We start from the raw sequence: 27,599 nt of genomic DNA, 5'->3' as shown, positions 1-27,599 counted from the left end.
GTCAGACTTCTTCGTCAAGATCATGAACAATCGGTTTGAGGCCCTTCATGTTCCCGGAGCGAACAGATGCCATTGGGCTACACTAGCACGCGACAGGGACAAATGGAGACGTTACTGGCACCCGCTCGAGCAAATCGACGACTAACGGGAAGTTAAGTGATTAAGTGATATGCAGTTTTATGGACTTCTTTTTTTCATAGGGTTAGATGTGGTGGAAACATAGGGAGTTGGAAATGCCAAATTTAGGCCGTAGAGAATGCTACATAGCATCCTGTTCAATATTTTCCAGCATGCAATGTTCTGACTCTATACCTAACACTACTGTCACCATCAATGACCCAAAGTTCCCTCCCACCTCCCTTACCCTAATGCCTTAGAAAACTCACATTTTGACTTATTCTATATTGGTTCACACTTATATTGTTTTGATTATAGTTTGATGTTTATAGTCACTTTACCTGTATGCCACTGAAGTGTCCAAGGCCCTGGCCACCACCCACATGTTACCAGGTCAATCTCTTTGTCATCAACCTCCCACCCACCACCACCACCAACACACACTTTCCTTAACATTCTCATTTCTGTAATCCAAGACCCTGAGTTTATGGCACACTGTTTTAAAAGGAGAGTTACCACCCAAGTTCTAAATGACTGCCCCAAGAGAGAGGGAACAAGAAAAGAAATAGCCTTATCCCCAAGAACCTAAATTGAGACAAGAGAAAGTGCACAAAACCAACTTTATTAAAATGTTTCTTCCTTCAGCCTCTGTGCAGCTATTTTCCCATGCTGATTCTTTCTTCAGCCTACTACGTAACCTTTGAGGTTGTGCCACTTCTTTGGTCTTTGTTTCCTTACGAAAACCAACCTCATATAAAATCCATGTTAAAAAAATGTTGTACTCCCTTCACCTATTAGTCTACCCACCTCAACTTAATTTTCAGACCTAGCCAAAAAAAAAAAGAAAAAAAGAAAAAAGAAAAAAGAAATCCTACCAGGGTAGAGGTAATGTTTTGCATGTCCTACAGAGGCAAATTCTAGATCTATTTTACCCCTATTTAAAGTACAGCAAATAACCCAAGTGCCCAGGGTTGACGAGATGACGAGATAAAGAACCTACGGTATATATACACAACGAAATACTACGTAGTCATTAGAAAAGATGAAATCATGAAATTTACTGATACCTTTTAGGGTCTAAAAGGACTTTCTGAATATTATTTTTGTGTTTTTTGTGTATAAACTACCCAGTATTTAGATATTAGAATAAAAAGAACAAGCAAAAATTGTATCTGATTTTCTTTTAATCTGAACAGAAAATAAGTATACAAGTTTGTTAAAGTGGTAAAAATTGAATATTACGCATTATGGAATCAGTACATAAAGTTTTACTTCAGTAGCCAGTGATTCTTAAGAGTCGATTCTGCAAAAACCCAAATCTAGTTATGCAGAATCAAGAATATAAAATGCCCCTTTCTGAGCCCCAGTTTGATAAAAACTGATTTCATATCTACCTTACTAATAATGTTCAGTTTCAGTTATCCCTGTGCAAATAATACATATATTCATTTATGGTGGTTTGATAAGGTGAACTGATTTATCTTAGGAAAAACAAAATAATCCAAATATGGAAAGTTATGAAGATTCATAAAGATAAACCAGTGCCTAGGAAACATAATCCATTCATGTATGTAATAACTTTAAAAGGTATTTCCAAACACAAAAATCACAGTCAGAGACAGTGATAACAAAGCATACTCAGTGTACTACATTCCCATGGCTCAGCTGGAGGTTTAGTACCTTATAACCACCACATTCTGATGAGTAGGCTTCCAGTGGACATAATACAGCCCAATTTTGAAAAATATCTAAAAAGCTTTTAAGACCTTGGAGCTTGGCATTTAAGGACTCTGATTTACTATCCCAAACCTTGGGGAGATTAGGTAGGTGTGAGATGTAACAACCGCCCCTTGCAAGCAAGACTGCACATGTACATTTACTACAGACCAGGAAGAAACTTCAAAACTCAATACTGCAGAGATTGAGAGAGGCACATTTATTAGTGAGCCTAAGAAAATCCAAATGGCTTTCCTGGAGTCAAACGTACCCCAAGACATATGTAAGGAATGAGTATAACTGTGGCAGCTGAAGAAATTTGCCACTGTGTGATAAATACTATTATGTGATGATGTTGTACATTTTGATAATACACTATGATCTGCTTGTTTCCCCCAATCAAGGTATACAAGAAAATGAAACTCAAGATTACCATGTTAGAACAGAACAAGTGATGACCCCAGTTTTAAATAGGGTTCTTCACTGAAGGAAAAGATAGAGCCAAAAAAGTCAAATTAGCTGACTTCAAATGGTTTACATCCCAGGATGAATCAGATTGCACTGATTTAAGCCCAATTTAATTTAGGCAGGTTTTTAACCACAAGAATAAGGACATTCTTAGTACATATTAATAATTAAGTCAACATATACACATTTAGCAACATCCTATATAATATTAAATGTTTTAACCACTGTTTTCAATTATCTATATCAGGTTAATTTGTTGCTTTGTTTAAAAAAAAATGCTCAAATTCATTTTACAATGAATGCTGTAATTTCTAAGTGTATTATTTCATCAAAGCAGTTACAATTTTCTGGATTCTAAGAGCCAAACTCAACTGTGTCTTCTGTTATCTGTTTGAATTCATAGTTGCCTCTGCCATCCATATGCAGGTAGTACTATGGGAAAGAAAGAGGGAAAAAACAAATAAGAAAATTTCCTTTTTCATATGAATAGAGGAATTTACAAGAAAATGACGGGAATTGTTTATTTTAAGCCATAAAATCTTCACAAGTTTAAACAGTGAGTACTCCATCCTATCGATAAGTTCTCAGAAACAGCAACTCTAAGCAAACCAATACATAACAAAACCATGTCCCTGAGTAATATCACTTCATTTGATAAAGACCAGGACTTTCTTCTCATCTACCCTAACTATAGAATGTTAACAAAGTCATGTCAGTGAGGGACAACTACCACGTAAGCCAAAAGGTGCTTCAGTGTAGAGAGAGTATTCTTCACTACTCAGGATGGCTTAATGCTTAGCCAAAAAGTTCTTAATTAGCTGTGTATATTAAGGAACACGATACTCATACCACTGTTTCAATTTGTTGCAAACCCTTTACTTTCTATGCCGCTTAGAGAGAGAGAGTAAAAAGAGGGTGAGGGGAGAAAGAAGTGGAGAGAAAAATAAGTGATTTAGGCTGGATTTAAATTTTTGAGCAATTAAAATTATGTGTTGAAAAGAACTCTACACTAAAATAAGCTCTGGTTAAAGGGCCTGAATAAATAAGATATCTGTACCAAAGTAACCTTCCTACACTCTCTCTGTGAATTACAACTAATGAATACTATCGTCTTACATTGCAATGATAAACTTACTTGACATTACTCAATTTCCCCTTTGTAGTCTTGATCTCCACTGAAATGTTCCTAAATTTTTGTCACTTAATCCTTCTTAAGATTTTTCCCCTTCCATCAATATGGGATGGTAAGAAAAAGCCATTCTTACCAGATGCCAAAGTTAGTTTATAATGGTCATTTATAAAACTTACTAACTGGTTCTCTCCTAGTATTTCTCACCTAGGATTACAGATTGCTTATATATAATATAGCTCTTTAAAGTGACAAAAAAATCTATTTCATGTTGTATAGAAAGCTAAATTATACTTTTTTTAAAAGAGCAATTTATAAGAAAATATACAACAAAATATTTAAAACCATAATCACACATTCAAGTAAAACAAATCTTAATTCTACCATTTAAAGTAAGAATACAAACCTCATGGTGTTTCCAAAGAGACTTTCTATGTGATACAGTGAAGAGAGTGATGCCAACCTGAGACAAGGAAAATGAGTTAGGTTTATACCAAGAACAGCTAAGCGGTTAGGATGACATCCTTCTGTGGCTGTATTTAAAAATCACTAATAGGGACAGTAAGATGGTGGCTACCTTGGAGATTTTTGGAACACCAGGTATGAGCCAGTCGTGATGGGACAACTGAAACCTCATGGGAAGGGGGGTGTTCCCGGCTCGTCCTTCACGCCCTACCGAGGTCACAGGTTGCCTCCCATGAGTGGCTCTCTGGCACGGCCATGGCTCTAGAGCCACAGAAACCAAGTACATGCGGTTCCAGAAAGTGAACCTTGAATAGCCATGGGCAAGGCAACTACCTACTCACTGTACTATCACTTTGACCCTAATATATATGTATATATTCATGTATATAATCATATATAGGCATAATTAGTACATTCTGGATCATTTCTATTATAAAATTTAAATGCCCATGTTGATGTTTAAAGGTAAAGGTAAAGGCCCTCACATTGATCGTCGATTTGCTCGAGCGGGCCCAGTAACGTCTCCATTGGAGACTTTGTTGTTACTGTGTCTGGCATATCGAATACTCTCGGTAGCTTGCCGGGCTCTCCGAGACGGGCGAAGGAATCGAACTCGGGTCGGCCATGTTGGCTGCGTGTAAGGCAGACGCCCTACCCACTGTTTATACTTTGGAAATACTTAATGACCTAAACGTAGTGGGCTGGAGCGATAGCACAGCGGTAGGGCATTCGCCTTACAAGCGGCCAACATGGCCGACCCGAGTTCGATTCCTCCGCCCCTCTCAGAGAGCCTGGCAAGCTACCGAGAGTATTCGATATGCCAAACACAGTAACAACAAAGTCTCCAATGGAGACGTTACTGGGCCCGCTCGAGCAAATTGACGATCAACGGGAGGGCCTAAACGTAGTATTACTTGAAACAATTTAGAAGTTTGGCTCTCCTTTGAATAGGTGCTCAAATTACACATTGAACACTTCAACAATATACTTACTAACTTTGAAAGTGAGTAAGTATACCCTTGGCATTCCAAATTAGGGTCTCAAACATTTTGTAATTTTCATCTAAATTGGTTGGAGGTTTGGAGCTATTAGTTTATCTGTCTTCCAATACACTGTAGAATATAGCACTTAATAAATGATGCAAGTTGCCAATGAATGAGTGGTCAACCAGTAGTTCTGCAAGTAATCAATTTATTCTTCTTCAATAAAGTTGCATAAATCAATGAGTGAGCTGCCTGGGTTCATGGGTAAGGGAAAACCTTTTGTAAAGTGGTTTTTAGGTATACATTATTGGGATTTGTTTCATTGTTTGACAACAAATGATGATGTAAAGTTCAAGAGAATGGTCATGTTTTGTGGAAACTGTGTGGTCTGTTACAGGCTGATGCACTGATAACCTAATTTATGCAGAATGAAGACAGTATTTGGCGAATGCAGCTTTGGTCTGTTGTACATGGTACTGGCAGCCCTGGGGCATGCAGATGAACTTGGGACCCAGCAGTTTTGAAACCTGTGTATGGAGTTAAATTTATTTTCCAAGCGCAACCCCCATCTATTTTTTTTCCTTTACTTTTTATATGTAACATCTAAAAAACAAAAACAGGGCAGTAATAATGGTCAAGATTTACCAAAGTATTATTCTGGTATAGGAGTTGCCAAGAGGCTATCTTGACTGTTGAATATCTATCATGACCAAGTACTGAATATCCACTGAAATGGACTTGTTTGGACTCATTACCCATTTACGGTAATGAGCATTTAAAATGACTTAGCATGAATGAACAAAAGTCAATGCTACTGATTATTTTTTTAATCAAAAAAAAAATGAAAGAAACAAATTTCTGTAAAACACCGTCCAGGTCAGAAGAAAAATATGAACACATTAAAAGTTACCAAATTATTATAATTGCATTTCAGTGATGAACCAAATGAGGGGCTTGGGGACATGGCTCAAGTGGCAGTGCACATGCCTCAGAGAGTCAAACACGAGTTGTGACCTCTGACATCACCCCCTCCTGCCGCCTCTGCCTCAGCATAGCCCTGGTGGCACCCAAGTACCATGGGGAGTGGCCCAGGTAGCCCAGAGCATCACCAAAGGCACCGTAGCACCAGCCCAAGCACCAAACCGAAGGTTTGCACCAAAGAGCTGGGCAGGGGTTGCCTGCACCCCCCTCAGAGCTGGCTGTGGCTCCCTATATGAAATTTTTCATTAAAAAAATGGTATTTAGGTAAATAGAACAGATTAAGAAAACAGCAATTTATAATAGGAACAAACAATGGATTTAGATATTATTACTTGTTTCATATTTAAGATGGGCAAACAGAATTATATAGAGAATTAATTGGTAGTTATTTTCCTTTACTCAAATCTATTTATGATCAATTTTAAATCTTTTTGAAAGCAAGGCATCATTCTTTAATAGTTACTTGCGTTAATGGCCTGAAATCTTTTTGGACAGGTAATTGGTTGGACACAGAATTCACTGTCACAGTCCTCCCATTGTTCATTGATTTGCTCGAGCGGGCCCAGTAACATCTCCATTGGAGACTTTGTTGTTATTGTGTTTGGCATATCCAATACATCACGGGTAGCTTGCCAGGCTCTGCCGTGCGGGCGAGATACTCTCGGTAGTTTGCCCGGCTCTCCGAGAGGCGCGAAGGAACTGAACTTGGGTCGGCCATGTTGGCTGCATTCAAGGCAAACGCCCTACGGCTGTGCTATCGCTCAAGCCCGGACACAGTATTAACCCAGGGAAACATGGGCTCACACTGAGCATCTTTCTTCGTACCTTCCGGCAATGATCGTAAATGTAGCCTTCCACATCCACACTCACGGCACTTGTGCATTCATCCAAAATCGCAAACTGAGGTTTATGATAGAATAATCTTGCCATCTGAATAAAAGATAAAAGATTCTGTTCAATCACATGAAGAACTAATATTAACAAGCTATTAATGCATTTTAAATATGCACTTATAATCTTATAGAGCAAATATAAGAAGTACTCTAATTAAAAAAAAATAGTTCCCAGAAATAAAAACAATATTTGAAAAGTCTAGTTATTCTCATATTTCATTGTAACAATGGGGAAAATATAATACATGGAAAATACTGTAAGTGTTAAACAAAACGTGTTTTGTTTGAAATAAATTTGATGTGAAATAAAACTGATGTTGAAATTAATGTTTTACGGCCCGAGAGATAGTAGTGAGTAAGGTGCTTCCCTCACACATGCAGAGGAGCTGGGTTTAATTCCCGGTACCATATATGGTATCCTGAGCACCGCCAGGACTGATCCCTGAGTGTGTGGCCCCCAAATTAAGTCGTTTTGGCCACTCTGTATACTCTTAGAGAAACACCAACATTTTAATCACATATTCTCTTAAAAAAAAAAGACCTATTATTAAACAATCACAGCAAAAATGGTTAAGATAATGGTCAAAAATGGTCAGAAAGATAACTACTGCTTAGAAAAGGAAGATAACCCAGCTTACAAAGTGGAACACTGACAAGAATGTTTCAGACTCAAACCCACAGGTACTTAGTTATGTTAACAGCAAGATGCTTAAAATCTTCAGTTCTTGCCTTTGTCTGTACCTCACTTAACAGCGCTATTGGGAGAATTAAACAGGGGATCTACCATCCCAAACCCACTTTGGCTTATCAATAAATATCCACTGGACCTACTTTGCAGCCATAACTAAGGAATGCCCTCAGTTATGGTGACAATATTATAGGTAACAATATTTGATCTCCTAACTAGATCTAGCTAATTGCCTTGTGGAGAACAGGTTCTTTTTTCAAGCTAACACTAAACTCTGAAATTATACCACAAATAAGACTTCACTATTAGATAATGGAATAATAATGTTGCTTACCTATGTTTATATAGACTTTTTCAAGGAAATTTTAGAAATGTGTTCACCAGACTTTTATACTCAAAGGTTTATTTTATCACCAAAATTTTCTCCACACTTGAATCCTGACTCTCCACCCAAAGATTCCTTTGGTTCATCTGCTTTACCCCAACCTCACTCTTACAGGTCCAGTTCAGGGAGATTTGTCAACTTAGTTCTTTTTTAAAAACGATAATGCCTTCTGTTTCCTCAACTTTTTGCTTTGAAAATTCAATCATACTAAAAAACCAGGAGAACAATAACATATACCATATATACTCTACACCCAACTTAATCAGTATTATTTTTAGCTTTAGTCAGTCATTAGCTTTTTCCTTTCCCTTGAAGGTCTTTAAAGTAGTAAAACATGCTCCCTTAAACATATCACAATCAAGTCTTCAAATTCTGCCTGAACAGAACACTCCTCTTGTCAATGGCTTAGTTGGGGCAGTATCTTTGGGAAACATTCTCCATTTCTCAAACAACTTTATGTACCATTTGGTTTTATAGGATTCCTTTCCCATAATTTATTCTTTCATCTGTCAACACTCATCCCTCCCTCCTCTCTCTCTCTTCCCCAATCCGTCACTCAGGTACTGAAAGTTTCCTTTTACCTACACTCAATTCTTGTCCAGAGTGATCATTCCCAACTACTATTCCCATAGTGGTCGCTTTCCCCACAACTTGTGGCAAGCATCCAACTGTGGGCCATTCCTCCTGGCCCTTGTCTCCACTGTTCTTGTGTATTAATCTCACATTATGCTTTTCACATTGCACAAATGGCTGCAATCATTCTATGTGTGTCCCTCTCCTTCTGACTCATTTCACTGAGCATGGTCTTTCCGTGTCTATCCAGAAATTTTAAGGTTGTTTCTCATGGGCCAGGAAAATATCTCTAAAACACACATTTTGCATTTTGGAGGCCTGGATTCAGTCCCTGATACCACATGGTTACCAAAGCACCGTCAGGACAATCCTTGAGCAATGAGGTAGGAGAAGCCCTTGAGCACTGTCATGTGTGGCCCAAAAAAACAGCAATAAAAAGGAGTGCCCTGCCACAGAGGCAGGGTGGGATGGGAATGGGGGTGGGAGGGATACTGGGATTGGTGGTGGTGGGCACTGGTGGAGGGATGGGTGCTCGATCATTGTGTGACTGAAACCCAAGCACAAAAATTTGTTAAGTCTACAATTGTACCTCATGGTGTTTCACTAATTAAAAAAAATGTAATAAAAGTTATTACTTGTATACGTATTATAGTATTCAAAGCATTATTTATCATGTTATCATAATATAACATCATATATCATATTTAGTTATCCATTAATTAAAAGTTTGATTACATTAGGAAAACATATACCGAGTGCTGAAACAACTACCGATAATAGTGGAAGAAAAGGATGAAAACAGAATAAAAGGTACAAAACAGTATAGCAGGTAAAATGCTTGCCTTGCGTGCAGCTGACCTAGATTCGGTTCCCAGTAATCCACTAAGTACAGAGCCAGGAGTGTAGGATGACACTGCTTTGTCCTTTCTCCCTTTCTCCACAAGGAGCTTAGGTTTATCAGGTTACACCCATCACAGTGCTCCTGAGGCACTTCCATTCCATTGTGTTTATCTGTAAATTCTTCCCTATGCTCTCCTCCCCAACCAGTTAATCGGCTTTTCCCTTAATCAAACTCTGTTAACTTGTAAGGTTAGATTCCTCAGAAATCTATGATTTTATATGTATGAGTGAATTATTGCCTTTCTCCTCTCCTTACGTCTTTTGAATAGTTTACTTTAAAGCAATGCCCTTTTTGTATAGATACAGGAAGACAGTTAACATTATGCTTTGTAATTTAGGATTTAATTGGCTTTGAATATTATTCACTCCCGGGCATCTGCTTTCTCAACTTAAGCCTCAGTTGCCCTTAATTCCTAACACCCCAAAAGCAGGGTCCCGACGAGGGACTGAACGGGCCCAGGGCAAGCAGTGAGCTACCCTGGCATTGAAATGGGTCAGGCCAAAGTGCCACGATTCTTAACTATAAATTAAGAGCTTGATCATAGACAAATGCTGTCATGATCCAAAAGTAACAACGAGAGTAGGACCCTGCTAGGGGTAGGAAAGACGATCTAGCCTGAGCACTGTAGTCTGAGATCGAGATGGCCCTAGGAGGGCAATTCTATTAAGTTTAAGGTATTTCTTACTGTATCCATACAAAATGATTTATATTATATATGCTTATATGTTTGTTGAACAAGGAGAGGAGAAACACACCCATGGGATTCCGCTCTAGGGTGGGTCGTCCTGCTGAGAGAGTATCTGTCCTAGAAGGGCTTTCCCCAAGGGAAAAAATTCTACCCCTATTGATTGTGACCACACCTATGTGTAATGGTTACCCCAACCCCTCATGCTTTGGGATTTAACAGTACTGTAAGAGTGGGCTGGGGAATCAGAATCAGAATCGAGACTCCAGAAAAGGAGGATGAAGGGGGATAGAGAAGGGGGAGGAAGAAGCAGGAGGGGAGGCAGAGGACAGAGACAGGAGTGGATGGAGAGAGGAACGGAATAAACTGAAACTAAGACCAACTAGCCTGGCCCTCGTTCCTTCCTTTGCCTGCCTATCGCCATCGACCTACCCAGGGTGGGGGAAGTGGTGTGAGACTACCAAACGCGGGCGGTGGGAGAGATAGAACCGCCGCTGCCACTGTGCTCCCTTTTTGAGTTTACACAAAGAGTAACCCCTAAGTTACAGAGCTAGGAGTGAGCCCTAGACCTGCCAGGTATGACCCAACACCCACCCCCCAAATAAAATAATAAATGGTAATAAAATTAGAAATAATCATTCTCTAATAACTTTAGTCTGAGACAAAGAGTTGTCAAAACAAAAATACTAAAGACAACTCATAACTCAACTCAGATAAAAAAAAATATGCTCAACAAATGCACTACAAAGTTTCCCCAAATTTTAAAAAATAGTAAAAGTATATAATGCAGCTTTTTCAGGTATTAGTAGTATTTTTATGAGTTCATCAGGATTATCAATTTATAATGTGACCCATTTTCACATATTTTATTATCAATTAAACTATTAAAAAGCCTAATAAAAACTTTAAAACTTTGTGATTTAATCAAAATGGCTGGACTCTTAGCAATTCATACAACCCTTGAATTTTTACATAAAGACTTCTAAGTATACTTACCGCCATTCTTTGCTTTTCTCCACCACTCAGTACATCCATCCAGTCTTGAACACTATCCCAGCCTCCTTCACGTTCAAGGATATGGCCCAACTGAACATTGTCCAAGTATTCCTTCAAGACCTTTACACAAAATGATTAAAGATTCAATCAATTTGATACAAACATGTTCTTCATCTTACTTATTTTCAAACGAAAATCATCATAATTCTATGGACAGCATGAGGCATACAAGTCCCTTTCTGGAACCTTTCATTCCTATTTGGCTAGGGCTGGGGGTCATACCTAATGGTGCCAGGGACTGAACCCTAGGGTTCCAGCATGCAAAGCATATACTCTACCCTTTGCACCATCTCCATCGCCTCAGGTCCAGTTCCCACCTATAGTAACCTTGACAAAATATGTCTAGTAACCTAAAGAAATTAACACTATTTTACACAGTTAAAGGACGAGGGCAATGAGAAAAAAAAAAAAAGCACATAATTTGAGCAATCTCTTCAGTCTCGGTGCCCGGTGGTAAATATCTTAGATCAATGTGGAAAGTTACAATTCATAACAAGGCTTGGAAGGCTAGTTAGGGTACACTGCTTAGTATTTAAAATACTTAAGTGATTATCTAAGATAAAGAATCTGAAATGGAACATTCTTATGCAATAGATCAACAAAATAAACATTCCCTTACTAGATCAGATATCCCTTTCTTCTTCTGATCTTCTCTTCCATCTGGATAAAGCACTTGGTCTCGAAGAGTTCCCAGGGTCATATAAGGTCTCTGGGAGTAGTAGAATAAACATCAGCAGCATTAAACATTTTTATTTTAATTCTTAAAATAATCACAAAGCAACTCAAGGTCTTACCTGAGGAACATAAAATAATTTCCCTCTCTCTGGTTTAGTCAGACGTCCTCCAAAAAGAGGCCATAACTATGAAGAAAAGGGGGAAGGGAGGACCAGTTATATACCTGACATTGTGATAAGCAGTATGGAAAAATAAGAGTACACAATTCTGAAGTCAATTTACACTTACTTCACCAAGAACACGGAAAAGTGAACTCTTCCCGCAGCCATTTGGACCACAAATTAGAACATTGGCCCCAGATCGAACCTGAAAAAAAATTAGTCTCTTAATTTTTTATTTATATGACTCGTTAAAAGATTTTTTTTCAGCTTTATTGAGGTGCAATGACATTCAACATTGTTAAGTTTTTGTGAGTCCCGTGGGACAGTACCCAGTGGTGCTCAAGGGGTGCGGTAGCATAGAACAAACCCAGGCTCCTGTGTGCAATGCATGTACTTCTAGTCACTGAATGCATGTCCCTGCCCCCGGATGCTATGTATGCTGATCTGAGTCCTATGAACTGCAAAATGACTGCTATCACAGCATTAACTACCACATCCATCACATCACAAAATTAACATTTCCACTTTGTGCTAGAAACACAAAAAATCCACTTCATTTTCAGTTTAGGTATATATAATACACTATTAACTGGAGTCACGATGTTGAAGATTAGGTCGAGAACTTACCTGTTTCAAAATTTGAAGTTAGCAGTGACTACTCAATGAACATTTCCTTAAAGAGTAGCTCTTTGTTAGTTATAAGCGAGTTTGCCTACAAATGCAGTATTAGGCAGAAGTACAGAGCATGGTTGAAGGCACCTTTTGTGTTTGTTTGCTTGCAAATTTTACTCTGCTACCTTTTTTTAAAAAAATTTAAAGATCATTGATTAAAGAACAATCTCATTCTAAACTGAAAGAAATAAACCTTTTTTCAAAAATTTAGAACTCTTACAATGTGTATGTAGACCATTTAAAAAAATTAAATCATGCTTTGATTTCATTTGCTTTGCATGAGTTCACTGGCCAGCACATCTTATCTTTGATGGTCCTTGAGCACTACAGTGTGTAGCTCAGTTGCACCCAGCACCACAAGAAGCCCTGGCCACCCCCCCCCCCCCCACCCACATCACCAGCCAGAGCACTGAATACTGAGGAATAGTACAGTGAATACTACACTATATATAGTGAATAGTGAATACTGCGAATAGCATAGCCAGAATGTCATCACAAGTTGGTTGCTTCTGAATTCCCCTGAGCACTGCTTGGGAGTGTGCTCCCCCCCCCCCACCAACTGGAAAAAATGAAATCACTATATATATATAGTGCTCTACAATCTGTTCTTATTTAAAACACAGCAATTTTTAAATGTAAGTATATTCAGATTCTCACTATTCTTTAATTGTCTGCAATATTTTTTGTTGTTGTACAGCTGTTTGGAAATACAAACAAATCCTGTGCCACCATCAAAACTGCCAATTATTTTTTTGGTTTTGCCAAACCCAGTGTGCCCAGTGGCTCTTCCTTCAGGGATCGCTCCACAGGGTTTGGGGGACCATATAAAATGCTAGAAATCAAACCCAGGTTGGCTTTGTGCAAGGTTAAGTATTCGGCCCACTGTAGTATCATTCCAGCCCCATTTTTAAAATTTAAACTAGAATTTTATTTGCATGTTCATTCTACAGTCAATATTTCAATTTATTCTATCTTCTATGGCTCACCTAATTGCCTTTATTAGCAACAGCACAGTGATAGGGTGTTTGCCTTGCATGCAGCCGGCCCAGCCAAGCCAGGTTTGATTCCTCCACCCCTCTTGGAGAGCCCGGCAAGCTACCAAGAGTATCTCGCCTGCACAGCAAAGCCTGGCAAGCTACCTGTGTCATATTTGATATGCCAAACACAGTAACAAGTCTCACAATGGAGACGTTATTGGGCCCACTCGAGCAAATCGATGAACAATGGGAGGACAGTGCTACAGTGCTTTCTGACAGTAAATACTAAGTCTAAAGTCTGTCCATTAAGAAAAACAGATTTCTGAGGCAGGAAATAGCGTGTAGGGCACTTTCACTTGCCTACCCGGGTTCAATCCCTGGTACCCCATATGGTCTTGAGATCATCATGATTGATTACTGAGCACAGACCCAGTAGTGAGCCCTGAGTACTACTGGGTGTACTCCCCACCAAAACACACCACACACACACACACACACACACACACACACACACACACACACACACAAAGAAGAAAAGAAAAATAGATTTCAAAGGGCTTTTTGTTGTGTATGGTTTTTGGGGGGGGTTTTTGGTGAGGGTTCAGGGAACACCTGGCAATGCTCAGGTTTACTCCTAGTTCTGCATTCAGAATTACTCCTTGAGTTGACTGGGATGGACCATATGGGATGCTGAGAATCAAACCCGGGTTGGCCAAGTCTAAGACAAAGGCCTTAGCTCCTATACTATATCTCCAGCCCAGATTTTTAAGCTTTTTTAAAACTTTTATTTTTATTTTTGCAGTGCCGAGGAATTCATAAATGCATGGTAGGCCAGTGAGCCATATCCTTCCCTGAAACATTCCTTTTTAACTCTGTGTTGTAGATTCAGAGACCTAGTCTTAAAAAATTACCTTAAGGGCTAGAGCCAAAGTATAAACAGGTTGGGGGCTTGATTTGCATGTGGCTAACCCAGGTTCAATCCCTGGCTCTACAGTCCCTCAGACCTCCAGGAGTGATCCCTGAGCAAAGTCAGGAGTAAGCCCTAAGCACTGCCAGATGTGGCTCTCACCCCAAAATCTTATCTTAGATATTCTGATAACTGCACATTTGATAATTTAAGGTTTCAAATAATCATTTAAAAACTTACTTCAAAGTTAAGGTCACGGATCAAGACATCTCCATTTGGCGTCGCTAAAGGAACATGATCAAACCTACAGATTAAGTTAATAAAAAGATATTACATTAAAATGAAGGAAACAGATTCAAAGAGAAAATTTAATATACAGTTTTAACAAATGTGTATGGTGTTAAAAAAAAACTATTCTGATACATACTTTATAATGTTATCTGTATTAATGATTTCACCAGCACCAGGTATCAAGGGAATACTCTGTGGTCCTTCAATACCTTAAAAAAAAAAATCAATACTGAAATATCACATGAAGTCAGCTAAAACTTGAACCATGTGAACTAGTTCATTTAAATTTACCCTTTTCCTGTTGTGAGATCATTGTGCGTTCGTATTTGCCATGATTTAAATCCTTGAGTACTTGCATTAATTCTGTAATCCGAGCAGTAAAGCTGAAATTAAAAAAAAAAAAAAGAAACAATAATCAAAACAGCACAGGCTATGGAAGTTTTTAGTATTTTGATACAATATATTGACATATATTACCTTGTATAAGTTTCTATCTTTTATTCTATATAAAACTAACACTTCCAAAATAGTAATTTAGCTTAGAAACAAAATCTAAAGGGCTGGAGTCCATGCCCAGTGTGTGCAGATCCTGAGCTAACCTCTCACACAATATGGCACCACCAGCCCCCAGCACCACCCAAGTCAAGTAAGCAGGGGTTGGTCCTGGGACCCCCAGCACTGCTTGGGGGACCCCCCCAAAAAAGAATTGTTATCAATTTAAATATTAGTGGTAGTATAAATATTTCATTACATTTCAGTAGGAAAGCAAGATCAAAGGGATAAAAGTTTTAAAGTATCTCATGTCAACAGATTTTTCAAGGTTGTTTACCTCTAAAATTTCCAGATACAAAGGACTAGTTTTAGTGCATTCCTATACACAGGAAGTATGGACCTGACTTCCTGCTGGAAAGGAACTACAAGGTGAGCTGCAAAGTCGGGTATAAAACAGATATTATCTGAAGAAAGCATTTTTCTAGGCATGCCAAATACATGCTGCCTTCCTAAAAATGTAGAAGAAACTGCAGCTTCTATTTTTTGCACCGAAAAGTCAAAAAAATGAAGTGTTCTTAAATTATCACAGAAGAAATCATTGTGGTGATAGAGAAATTAAAAACCACCAAAGCTCTCCTCTCTGGAAAGAAAGATGGCGGCCACATGGGAGCCTTGTGGAGAGCAGGTCTGAGCCGGGGGTGGAGGCGCGACTGAAACCTCATGGGACGGGGGCGTTCCAGCCCGTCCTTCACGCCCTACCGAGGTCACTAGTTGCCCCCCACAAGCGGCTCTCCAGCATGGCCATGGCCCCAGAAGCACAGAAACCAATCTCTTAATTATCTGACTCTCAGTAGAAATACTTCCAGGGTTAATAAATAAAATAGCAGAAATCCAAAACCAATTGCACAATTGTGGCCGCGCGACATCATTTAATTCTTGAACCCAGCTGTAGAAAGCAAATTATTTTACAATGCTTTTTCAGCATGGCTGATTTGGGGGGAGGGGGGGTAAAGTCTAAATAATAATGGTGCAACTTTTATCGAAACAATAAAGCTAGTCAAAGTAGATAGAGTGTTAACTAGAATTCATCTGCCCCACAAGCATGGGGGGGTGGGGGATGGGGGGGTTTATTGGGGTTCTTCGTGGTGAAAAATAAGTATTGGTAAAGGGAAATGTGACTGATATTTGCATGACTGAGACCTAAACCTGAAAGCTTTGTAACTTTTCCCACAGCGATTCAATAAATAAATTAATTAATTAAAAAAAACACCAAAAAGATGTTTAAAAATATGGAGGAATGATATGACAGTTCAAGAGAAAGCATCGGGATTAAAGAAGCAAGCCAGGGATGTGGCTCAATAATAAAGTACATGCCTTGAATCAGGAGACCAGGATTCCACTTCTTGGCACAACAAATAAATACAAAGATTTATTTGAAGAAGCAAAACAAGATTTTTGGTGAATAGAAAGAAAAAAACTTATAAAGGAACAGAAGCATTCCATCAACTATATAGACATGAAAAAGTTAATGGGAAGAACGTTAACACTCTCAAGAGAAAGAGATTCTTTATTGTACTTTACAACCTCCAAACTGTCATGAACTGCTTCAGAAGAGAAGAAATAATTTTTTAAAAAGTGTGCAAATTAATTACTAAATGCCTGGCAAAGAGCTGAAGACATATAATTTCTTCCACAACCTAAAATTTCTGGTGCTTTTTAACCTTAGTGTTCCTGTTTTGTTGGGGGTCTTACCTGGTAATGCTCAGGGGAATCACCCCTGGCAGTGTTCAGGAGACGTGCAAAGTATGGGCTCAGCTGACTACGCTAGGTCTCCATCGCACAGCAGAGTACATTTGGAACTAAACCCTAACCTTTATATGAAACCAGGCTATTTTATAGAGTAAGGAAAAATTTTACTAGTCTATTTGACCATGTTTTTCCAAAAAAAACTTTTGATTTCTTAACATTAAGAGCAACTTCAATGTGGGCAAACGCTGGGTTCTCATGCTGAAATGAGAATGTTAAAGAAGGGGGAACCAGGGGAGCAGAAGGAGGAGGCAAACTAGTGGTAACAGGGGCAATGATCAGGGGCCTTGGACTTTTTGAAAGTATCACAATCTTTTTACTGGGCCTGCTCGAGCAACTCGATGAACAATGAGACGACAGTGCTACAGTGCTAAAGATCAGGTAAGAGTATACATCAAAACTCTGAGTCAACACTGCTGGAAACATGTGTCCCATACTATAAGAACCAAATTTTAAAAATAAGCTTGAAAAGGAGGGGTGGGAGGGAAACCCAGGTTTCCCACTGACACTGTGGTGGGTTCAGAGTCTGAACACTATATGCCTGAATCTCTGTAATCAACAGCAATGCAAATCATGAAGTCTAAATTAAAAACATTAATAAATTCAGCTTCACCTTTGTTTTACTAGTTCTCAAATATCAAAGAAAATAAATGTATATAAGGACAAAAGGTTCAAATGAGAAAATTCTATTCATGAACTTAATTTTCTGTGAATTTAGCAAAGACTAGCATAATTCAACAATACCCAACCTAATTGAACATCAGTTCAAGGAGAAGATGGCACGAAAACCTAGCTTAAAGCTCAAAATAGTTACTGAAAGGAAACACAGAAAGTCTATCATCAGAGAAAAATCTCAATTTTCTACCAAAATGAGCTTCAAGGAATTAAAAAAATAGGAATTCAGTTACCCTTTATTTTAACCTCAACTGGGTAAAATCATAAAGAATATGATTTAAAAATATATATAGTCTCTACAGCTGTTCATTACTGATGAACATTCATTACTAATCTTACCCAGCCAATCTTGTCATTTCTCGACCAGCCAAAACAATTCGACCCAGAGCTTGAGACATTCGTAAAAGCATTCTTCCACTTTGGTAGTAATCCTAAAACAGAAATAAATTTTAGCTCTAATTTACATTTCTACAGCCAAAAACTAGGCTTTCTTTCCTTTCCTATTTAAGTGCCTGCAGTGTTGCTCCTGTTAGTACATGACTTTACCTCCAGAAGCTCTGAATGTGTGCTCTTGAGATGGCGAGGGTGTGACAGATCTAGGAAAGGACGACTGACCACAAGATAACCAACCACAGTGGCAAGATCTGAAACAGAACAGTGAAGATTTACAACATTAATGATATTTCACAATTTTCCACAAATCTCACCCACCATTCTTTTACCATATACTTACATTTGGCAATTATGCTATCAATGAAGCCCATGGAAAACCGAAACAAAATGAAATTATGTAAGTGCTCCACCTGTAGAAAAAAAAAGAAAAAAGACATTTTTACCCTTAGATATTAAAATTTTTTTAAAGAATTCCACACTAGGGATAAAGGAAACTGTGCAATTTATTGCTTAATCACTGTTTAGTGAATACCTATGCTATATTTAAAAATCTGGTTATTCTGAAAATCCTACTTCACTGAACCTAGTGATGAACAGAGACTAGATACTAAACAAGTAGTTCATGAAACCATTTTATGACAAGAATGGGAATTACATTTAAAAAAATCAATGTGATGTCTTCTGCATATAATAGTAACATTGTATTTACAATATTTTCATATACATATATATGCTAAAACTGATCAGGGCCTTCTCTAAGAATTATATTATACTCAATCAGAACAGAGTCCTATTGTAAATCAGTTCCACACAGCCTGAGTTTTATATTCTGCTTAATCTAAATATGTAATAATTCTAAATTACAATACAATAATTATTTTGTATTGTTAATTATTTTAATAAACCTACCCTTTCTTATAATTAGCTTGACGTAACTGATATACTGCACTCTTGCATTTTTATGAAGAGCCCTTAATGCTAATGCACCCCCTCCCATACACTGGGAAGCTTTTGCCCTCTTTCCTTCCTTCTAGTCTTTTTAAATTCTCCAAAATTTTGCCATTAAAAAATAAAATAATGGGGGTATGGCGCTGCCAACAGACCAACCTGTACCTGCGGGGCAAGTGCATCAGCAGCCTGATGGTGCCTTCAGGTTTCCTGACACCCCAAAACCACTGCTGTGCCTTTGGCCAGACCCCAACAACTTGGGACCAAGTTTATGAAGAAATTAAACGGCCAAAAGTTAAGTATGTGGGAGCCAGGCCCACAAACCACCTCCAGCTCAGCTATACAAGCTGATTTGTTGGCCTTATTTCTGAGATCCATATATAAATCTTGAAAGAGAACAAAAGCTATAGTTTAATCTTGGACCCTCACATGGTTGAACAGACTGGGGTAAATCGGAGGGGGGCAGGTTGGCCTGTGCCTGCCCAAGCAGAGTCCCCAGCAGCTGTCTGCTTCCACAATCCAAAATCACCACCATACCTTCAGCCTGACTCCACCGTCTCAGTACAGACCTCACCAAGATATAATCTGCTGAAAATTCAGGTATACAGGTTTTGTGAGTGAAATCTCCAGGCTTTCACGGAGTGGGGGTGGGTACCTCCCCCAACTTCCCAATACACATAGAAGCACTGGCAGTCACCCCCATGAACCAACTCCAGCGCCACCCTGTAAACTCTATTACTGGCCTTGCTTCAGAGACCCATAAATAAATCTCAAAAGAGATCAAAAGTCAGAGACACAGCAGGGAGTCCTGGAAGACACCACAGTGTCGGAGATCTCTCTGGGTCCCATACTGAGCCAATTTCACCGGGGTACCCCAGATAGAGCAGGTGCAGTCTCCCCATCTACTCCAGATGGAATCCCAGTGACCAAGAGCTTCTACAAACAAGGCCCAGGTATGCAGGTTCCAGAACTAAATCTCCAGACCACATGGAGGCAGAGGTACCAGGCTGTCCTTCTCAGGCTCTCCACCCGCTCCTCAGCCTTGCTGTTATGCCCAAAATTTGCCTCCGAGCACCATCTTAGCACACCAACAGCCCTGGTACAGAGACGTGCAACTGAATCCAAAAACAGATTAGTGAGCTACAGAGATGTCGCTGGAACCCAACCATTTACAATCTAGGTGAGAGGTGACTATTGAAACAATTATAAAACAATTATACAATAAATCTAGTAATAGTAAAAGTTTGAATAGGATCCAAAAAAGGATTCCAGAAGTGCAACACCGCAGCACCCATGATATTCAAAATGAGCAAGGGACAATAAATGATGTAGCATCTCTGCCCCTGGCAGGCAGGCTTGAATGGTGGTGGGGAAATTTGAGCAAAACATAACGCCCAAAAGTAGAGAAAGAGTATCGGGGAAATTGTCTGCGATGGAAGCAGGATAAGGACTGGGATGGGGCGGGGGAAGGGGGCGGAAGAATATACTGGGGACACTGGTGGTGAAAAGTGTGCAGTGGTGGAGGGTTGGGTGTTTACGGCCGAATCTCGAACATGAAAGCTTTGTAACTGTATCTCATGGTGATTCATTTAAAAAAAAAAAGTAATGTGGAGTTTATACCCAATTCAATCAGCTTAATCAATGACTGAATAAATAGCAGTACTCCTATATTAAAAAAAATACAAATATTTATAGATAATTTTTATCTGAGTTTTCATAAAAGATATTTATAGATGTATCTATGTATTTTGGCACTGGACAAAAGATTTTTTTTTTCATAAATATGTGAGCCTGAAGCATTTTTACTTACCAGTTTTCGGAAGACTGAGTGAATTGTCTGCTTTTCTCTTTTATTCCCATTGTAAAAGGCAATTTCTTCACTATTAAAAAAATAATTTAGCAATTAATTTTAACATACTATGCCTGAAAATGGACCGGAGCGATAGCATAGCAGGTAGGGAATTTGCCTTGCACACAGTCGACCCGGGTTTGATTCCTCCATCCCTCTTGGACACCCCGGCAAGCTACCAAGAGTATCCCGCCCACACAGCAGAGACTGGCAAGCTCCCTGTGGTGTATTTGATATGCCAAAAACAGTAACAATAAGTCTCACAATGGAGACATCACTGGTGCCTGCTCAAGCAAATCAATGAGCAACGGGAGAACAGTGACAGTGACAGTGATGCCTGAAAATATTACTATGTATACAATAACATTACTATGTGATGAATAACTTTCATAGTAATTACTATGCCTGAAAATAATTGAAGTATTTAATGACTGGATAATTTTATTTAAATCAACGTTTTGTAACTAAGAGCTTATCAGGTCTAATTCAAGCCATGGTCTGTACTCGAAACACTTTCTGGCTCTCAGGGTCTGCAATGAGACTCAATTACTGAGTACATCAAATATTGCCTCAAAACAATATTGATAAACAAATTGAAAAATAAACTGAGTAATCTGATAAATAAATTTGAATTTGGGTGCATTTTACCTGTGTTTAAAGTGAAAAAGGAAACTACCAAGAATGGTAAATGGCTGAAAAAAGGTTAGAAATGTAGATGACTGTGCTCTATAAAACTGTACATAATATACATAATGTACATTTTAAAAAGACATAGACAAACATATAACATCAGTGACTATTTTTTCAGTACAGGCTACAATATTTAATATGTATCTCCTTACCTATTTGTGATGAGCCGGGAATTTACATATCTATATTCTCCTTCATACTTTTGCTCAGTTATTGTCATTTTACCAATAGGTCTTCTAAGTCGAGTCAGGAATAACCCAGATATGACCAAATATGCCATCATACTTGCTGGGCCCTATTTTTATAGGCAAAGAAAATACACAAAATTTAAGAACCCTGGTACACTCACCAGATATAACACAACACAGCTTCCATAATGAGTTCCAGTGACTTGGAGAGGAATTGCTCATTTGATTAATTTTGCCTATATTCCTTCTCTGACTAAACGTACACTAGGCCTCTTTTACTCCTCTTGACACCACAGCTCATCCCCTGCTCTCTTAAATCCTCACCTGAACACCCTAACTGTAGTCATTACTCTTCTTTCACACCTAAAATCCTTCTGGTAGATCTTTGTTTAATATTAACTAGATTCCACAATAACTCTCTATTTTGCCTAATATACTCTTCCCTATGGCTTATTCCTTAGCTGTCTCTCATAGCTCTAGTGCAATCCTTAGAAACTCAAGATATTGTTTCCAAATAAGTACCATACATTTCCTCTTACTGCTTGCCAGGAGCACAAGCTCAATTCCCCCAGGGGAGCTTATTCTGTCTTTCTCTTCTCATACATCTTGCTTCCAGACTCTGTAAATTACCTCATCACCCATCAGTCAACAATCTTCTGCTATTTTTTCCAAATTTATCATACTCACTTTCCTCATTCCCAAATGTGCCCTCTACTCTACAATACTGAAATAACTGTTCACTCTACATGCCATTCAATGAAGTTGTTCTTATGTCTGGCAAGTCTGACATATATAATAGAAGTCAACTTATCCTCCTCAAAATAGTTCAAAAATCACCTCCAATTCTTCTGAAGACTACTTTAATCAAACTTTTACTATTTCTAGATTTATTGTATAATTTTTTTATAACTATTTCAATAGTCACCTCTCAACAGAATGGAATTCTTAGCAGGAATTAAGTCTTATTTGGTATTTTCTCCCTATCCTGTAGCACTAAATGTGAAAAATAGTATTATATAAGACTTTTTATATTAAATATGACTGATTCAAAGCACTTAAGTTAAATAGCTTTAATCTGGTTACTTTAATTATGGGTTAAAGAAATAAGTAGAAGCTTCTAATATCAAGAAATGAAAAATCAGATAATAAGAGGAGAGACTATAATATTATGAGTACCACGAAACTATTATAGTTTTGAGGCATAATGAATTAAAATTAGTTACTTGCTGATAGTAAAAACAGGATATAAAAATGATTAAATATGAATGATGGAATAGCAAAAGGTCAAGAAAATTTTAATAAACAACTGCTTCCCTGAGTGTTCAAGAAGGAAATTTTATTACCATTATATACCACTATATCTATTTTTACCATTACAGTTTTATATACATTTAAAAACTATATAGAACTATAGTTTTTACTATATAAATTTTTATTAACCAATAAACTGTACATATATACACATGCATACATAAAAAATAAAACATGTACACACAGATCAGTATTATATAGCTATATTTCAAATATACCCCAGTAACATTACATATTTAATGACTACTTTAGCAGGAAATTTCATGGAAAATTTAAAGGATATTCTGATCAGGGGGTATGGTGCTGCCAGCAGGTCAATCTGTACCTGTGAGGCGAGTGCATCAGCAGCCTCATGGCGCCTTCAGACTTCCAGATACCCCAAAACTGCTGCTGTGCCATTGGCCAGACCCCAAAAACTTGGGGCAAAGTTTACCAAGAAAGTAAACGGCCTAAAGTTAGGTATGTGGGAAACACACCCACAAACCACCTCTGGCTCAGCTATATAATTGGAGGCAAGGCCTCTTTGGTTCCTGATTGAACTGCTTAATGGCCATGATCCCAGAGACTCAGAAACGAATCTCAGAACCCAGTGGCTTTAGGTACAAATGCGTCTGGTCTCTGCAGTAGGCTACCGGTGCTGGGCCAACCCAGATGGGAATACGTTTCGTGCCCTGGCCTGTTCCCCCTGGTGGTCCAGTGGCCGCCATCCGTCTGAGGCCACTGGATAGTCACATTTGGGCCCACAGTAATGAGACACACAGGGCCTCATGGGATGGGGGTGGAGCCGGGCTTGTCCTCCCCACCCCAATGAGACCCCAAGTTATCGCCCACGAACGGCCTCTCTGGCTCCTCATCAAGCTGCTTAACGGCCATGATCCCAGAGACTCAGAAACAAATCTCAAAACCCAGTGGCTTTTGGCAGAAATGTGTCCGGACCCTGCAGTAGGTTACTGTCGCCGGGCCACCCCAGGGAGGAAAGGGTGCTGTCCCTCCGCCTGCTCCCTCTTGGCGACTTGGTGGCTGTCATCCATCAGAGGCCATTGGGCAGTCAGGCTTGGGCCCGCAGTGACGAAACTTGTTGGGTCTCACAGGATGGGTGGGGGGGGGGAGCCGGGCCTGTCCTCCCCACCCCAACGAGACCCCAAGTCATCGCCCACGAACGGCCTCTCTGGCTCCTCATCAAGCTGCTCAACGGCCATGATCCCATAGACTCAGGAGCAGATCTCGAAACCCAGTGGCTTTTGGCAGAAATCCCTCCAGATTTAAGTGTTAAAATTTCGGATTTTCAAAACCACATGGCCCTACTGCAGCCACACGACATCATATGTTATTCATAACCAGCAATAGAAAACAAATTGTCTATTGTTGCCTTTTCAGCAGATCTGAGTGTTGGGGTAAAATCTCAAATAATGGTGGGTCTGGTGTCGAAATAGTGAATGTGATCAAAGTAGAGAGAGAGTAATATGGAAATCATCTGCCCCACAGGCAGGGGGAGGGTGTGGGATGGGGGTATACTGGGATTTTTGGTGGTGGAGAATGGGCACTGGTGAAGGTACGGGTGTTTCATTGTATGACTGAGACTTAGACCCAAAAGCTTTGTAACTGCTCTCACGGTGATTCAATAAATAAAATTATAAAAAATGGAAAAAAAATGTAAGGTGGAGTTCATGCACAATTCAATCAGCTAATCAGTGGCTGAATAAATAGCAGTACACCTACAAAAATATTAAAATAAAATGATTGCCACTCAATGCCTCTTTGACAAACCACAACACCCAAAAAGAGAGAGAGATCAAAGGGGAATGCCCTGCCACAGAGGCATGTGGGGATGGGGGTGGGATGGGGGATGTGAGGGATACTGGGACCCGTGGTGTTGGAAAATGGGCACTGGTGGAGAAATGAGTATTTGATCATTGTATAATTGAAATCCAAGCACAAAAACATTTGTAAATCTACAACTGTACCTCATGGTGTTTCACTAATAAAAATTAAAAAAAAAAAAAGGATATTCTGATCAACAAATATAGAAACAGGCAAATAAGGTCCCTGAAAGAATAGACAGGAAGTCGGGCCAGAGCGATAGTACAGCAGGTAGGGTATTTGCCTTGCACGCGGCTGTCTGAGTTCAATCTCCAGCATCCCATATGGTCCCCCACGCACCGCCAGGAGTAACTCCTGAATGCAGAGCCAGGAGTAATCCCTGGCCATCACTGGGTGTGACCCAAATAGGGAAAAAAAAATAGACAGGAAGTTTCTAGGGGCAATGGTAACAGTATACTGACACTTCAGTGTGATGTAATAAACACTAACACACGTCTAAACCACTGCTACCTCAATTACAAAGTAGAAAAATTGATAAAAAAAAATACTAAGGTTTATGAGAAAGTCAATAATTTATATTACAATAAAATATTCTTGAAAATTTTACAGCCAATTAATTTTAAATTTTTTCAATTGAGGTACTTTCATTTAAAATACTGTCAAATGATGGTTTTCCATGCACATAATTCCAACACCACACCCATCAATGTACCCACTACATTTTGTTCTTTTAAAAAGAGCTGCATAGTATTCCATTATGTAGACAGACTACATTTCCTGATCAATTCATCAACAGATCCATAGCTGGGCATTTGGCTATGGTATCTTGGGCATATCTTGGGTGGTGATGAACGTATTTGGCTATGGTATCTTGGGCATACTAAGTGTGGTGATGAACGTAAGTGTGAGTATATCCTTTCATTAGTGTTTCTGTATTTTGGGGATAGATGCCAAGAAGTGGTATCGCTAGATCATATGGGAGTTTCTACTCCTATGTCTTAAAGAGATTTTCATATTATTTTCCATAGAGGCTGAACCAGTAAACATTCCCATCAAGAGTGGATGAGAGTTCCTTTCACGCCACACACCCAAAACAACTGTTTCCAGACTTTTTGGTATGTCTCATTCTCAATGGCATGAGATAGACTCTCAGCCTTGTTTTGATTTAAATTTCCTTGATCATGAGTGATGATGAGTACTCTTTAACATGTCTCTTGGCCATCCATGTATCTTCTTTGGGAAACTGTTCATCTCCTTGACCCATCTGTAAATGGGGTCACTGGATTTTTGTTGGTGAGTTTTGTGTTTGCTTTATAGATTTTGAATATTCCCTCCCATTTAGTGGGTGTCTGTTTTATTATACCTGCAGTTTCTTTTCCTGTGCAATTGTTTAATTTGCCTCATTGTTGTCTTTGCCTCTGTGGACATCTTATTAGAGACACCTCTGTGGTCAATTTCCTGAAGAGTTCTGCAAATGTTTTCTTCAGTGTATTTTGTGGATTCTGGTCTAATCTTAAGGTCTTAAAACCACTTTTACTTTTGTGAATGGTGTGAGGTGCAGATTTAATTTCAAATTTTTGCATGTGACTATCCAGTTTTCTCAACATCATTTGTTGAAGAAATTTTCTTTGCTTCACTTCATATATACCCAGCTCCTTTATCCATAAACATGGGAGTTTATTAAGTACTTTCAATTCTGTTCTATTGGTCTACAGAATCATGTCATTTTGACTAGTATAGCTCTGTTGTACAGTTCAAGATAGGGAAATACAATGCTTCACATATTTCAATTCCTTAGAATTGTTTTGGCTATTCAGGAAGTTTTATGGTTCCACACAAATTTTAGCAGTTTGTTCAAGTCTTTGAAAAAGGCACTGGAATTTCAATGGGTTATTACTTTCAATCTATACAATATTTCAGGTAGGACAATTTTTACAATATTGATCCTTCCAATTCATGAATAGGCATGCCTTTCTACTTCCTGGTGTCCTTTTCTATGTGTCTTAGCAAATTTTTTTTTTCCTTTTGGGTCACACCCGGCAATGCACAGGGGTTACTCGTGCCTCTGCACTCAGGAATTACTCCTGACAGTGCTCAGGTGACCATATGGGATGCTGGGAATTGAACCCGGGTAGGCTGCATGCAAGGCAAATGCCCTTCCCGCTGTGCTATTGCTCCAGCCCCCTTAGCAGTAATCTTAAGTCTTTCACCTCTCTTGCTGATCCCTAGATATTTGATATTGGGGGTGGGGGGCTCTATTCAGAAAGGGATAGTTTTTTAAATTTTACTTCTAGTTTATTATTTGCATACACAAATGCCATAAATTTCTGTGTATTTTGTAACTTGCTACTTCATTGTATTGATTTATTATCTCTATGACATTTTTTGTCAAGTTTTTTTGGTTTTCAGTGCATAGTATCATGCCAACTGCAAATAGTAACAGTTTCCAATCTGGATCCCTTTGGTATCTTTTAATTTTCTGATTGCTGGTGCAAGAACTTCCAAAATTATTTTGAGTAAGACTGGTGACAGTGGAAATCCTTGCCTTGCACCTGATCTCAGAGAAAAGGCTTTCAGTTTTCACCATGTACTATTATCAAGGCTGTGGGTTTGTGACAGATGGCCATTACTGCCTTGCATGAAGCTAACCTAGTTTATTTCATTTTATTTATTTATTTTTAAGTGAATTACCGCGATATACAG

At 38.9% G+C, this 27,599-nt stretch overlaps 1 protein-coding gene across 1 annotated transcript in view; it reads right to left on the bottom strand.

Moving 5' to 3' along the window:
- Positions 1 to 2,540: 2,540 nt before the first annotated feature.
- ABCD3 (ATP binding cassette subfamily D member 3) overlaps positions 2,541 to 27,599 on the bottom strand; it is a 68,148-nt gene continuing 43,089 nt past the window's right edge. Inside the window, exons 9-23 of the mRNA XM_056139105.1 lie at positions 21,729 to 21,871; positions 20,848 to 20,917; positions 18,430 to 18,499; positions 18,243 to 18,340; positions 18,036 to 18,127; positions 15,015 to 15,106; positions 14,860 to 14,932; positions 14,673 to 14,736; positions 12,004 to 12,081; positions 11,835 to 11,900; positions 11,660 to 11,749; positions 10,981 to 11,100; positions 6,685 to 6,789; positions 3,837 to 3,893; positions 2,541 to 2,733 (exon numbers count right to left, since the gene is read on the bottom strand). Coding sequence (XP_055995080.1) covers positions 2,656 to 2,733; positions 3,837 to 3,893; positions 6,685 to 6,789; positions 10,981 to 11,100; positions 11,660 to 11,749; positions 11,835 to 11,900; positions 12,004 to 12,081; positions 14,673 to 14,736; positions 14,860 to 14,932; positions 15,015 to 15,106; positions 18,036 to 18,127; positions 18,243 to 18,340; positions 18,430 to 18,499; positions 20,848 to 20,917; positions 21,729 to 21,871 — 1,296 coding nt within the window. The 3' untranslated portion in view covers positions 2,541 to 2,655. The remainder of the gene's footprint in view (positions 2,734 to 3,836; positions 3,894 to 6,684; positions 6,790 to 10,980; positions 11,101 to 11,659; positions 11,750 to 11,834; positions 11,901 to 12,003; positions 12,082 to 14,672; positions 14,737 to 14,859; positions 14,933 to 15,014; positions 15,107 to 18,035; positions 18,128 to 18,242; positions 18,341 to 18,429; positions 18,500 to 20,847; positions 20,918 to 21,728; positions 21,872 to 27,599) is intronic.

Source organism: Sorex fumeus, unplaced genomic scaffold, assembly GCF_029834395.1.
Source record: "Sorex fumeus unplaced genomic scaffold, SorFum_2.1 ptg000131l, whole genome shotgun sequence".
Lineage (NCBI taxonomy): Eukaryota > Metazoa > Chordata > Mammalia > Eulipotyphla > Soricidae > Sorex > Sorex fumeus.
The sequence above is the reverse complement of the archived record's forward strand: the minus strand, read 5'-3'. Positions and strand labels throughout refer to the sequence as shown.